Source organism: Pteropus alecto, unplaced genomic scaffold (genome assembly GCF_000325575.1).
Source record: "Pteropus alecto unplaced genomic scaffold, ASM32557v1 scaffold251, whole genome shotgun sequence".
NCBI lineage: Eukaryota > Metazoa > Chordata > Mammalia > Chiroptera > Pteropodidae > Pteropus > Pteropus alecto.
In genome coordinates, this window is record NW_006431048.1 from 3126623 (window position 1) to 3127735 (window position 1113).

A 1113-nucleotide genomic window follows, 5' to 3' on the forward strand; every position below is an offset into this window, starting at 1 on the left:
GCGGAAGCTGAAGCCAAAGCCCCCGGCCAAGGGGTCGTCGCCACTCAGCGGAGGGTCGTCGTCGTCGTCGCTGCGCCAGCGGCTGGCCAGGCGCTGCTGCTGCTGCGGGGTCACCGCCCCCCCGGGTCTCTTGGTGGAGCCGCGGGCCGAACCGCCGGGGGCGTGGGGGTAGCCATTGGCGCGGGCATCGGCCTCTCCCCACGCGGAGCGGTGTTCCGGGCCTCCCCGGGACGCTGGCGCCGCGGCTGTCTGCGCCGCGTAGCCCGGGGGGCTCACGCTTTTGGAGCCGGACATCCCCCCCTCGGCCTCGTCGTCTTCCTCCTCCCCCGGAGGCCGGGCCGGGGGTCTCCAAGGGGAGGGCGGACGGCCGAGCAGGGGGACCAAGCTGGGGTCACACGTCGGGGGCGGCCCGGGGCCCTGTGCAGCAGCGGGGCATCTTGGCACCCCCGTCCTGAGCGGAGAAAGAGGGCAGCAGGAGGGCGAGCGGGGAGGCAGGCACAGCCCCGAGGTGAGAAGTGGCTCAGAATCCGCGTCAGGAGTCCCAGGTCCTAGATGGAGTTGGCTCCGAGCTGGGGCAGCGGGGGACTGACGGGTCGAGCTGCTGCGCCGCGCGCAGAGGGACGTCCGGACTCCTGGCTCGCGTCGAGCACTACGAGGACCGGAGTTGCGGACGAGGCGGGACGGAGAGGTGTCCTTGCAGGAGGCGCCTCCCCGGGTCTGGCAATGCCCGGGAGCGGCGCTCGCAGATTATGCCTTAGCGGAGCCCAGCGGCACACGCGGCGAGGCGGCAGCTAGGGCGACTCGGCAGGGGTCCCGGTGTGGACACCGAGCGGGTGCCCTTTCCTCGCGGCGGACTGGGAGCGACTGGGAGGTGCGAGCGCCAGCCAGCATTATTTTCTTAAGGCGCCTCCCCGGGTCTGGCAATGCCCGGGAGCGGCGCTCGCAGATTATGCCTTAGCGGAGCCCAGCGGCACACGCGGCGAGGCGGCAGCTAGGGCGACTCGGCAGGGGTCCCGGTGTGGACACCGAGCGGGTGCCCTTTCCTCGCGGCGGACTGGGAGCGACTGGGAGGTGCGAGCGCCAGCCAGCATTATTTTCTTACGAGAGGGGGGG

General features: G+C 72.2%; 1 protein-coding gene across 1 annotated transcript in view; it reads right to left on the reverse strand.

Annotated features, from left to right (window-relative positions):
- ADCY5 (adenylate cyclase 5) overlaps positions 1-294 on the reverse strand; it is a 136316-nt gene extending 136022 nt beyond the window's left edge. Inside the window, exon 1 of the mRNA XM_006905596.1 lies at positions 3-294. Within this exon, the coding sequence (XP_006905658.1) occupies positions 3-294 (292 nt within the window). The remainder of the gene's footprint in view (positions 1-2) is intronic.
- Positions 295-1113: the final 819 nt, after the last annotated feature.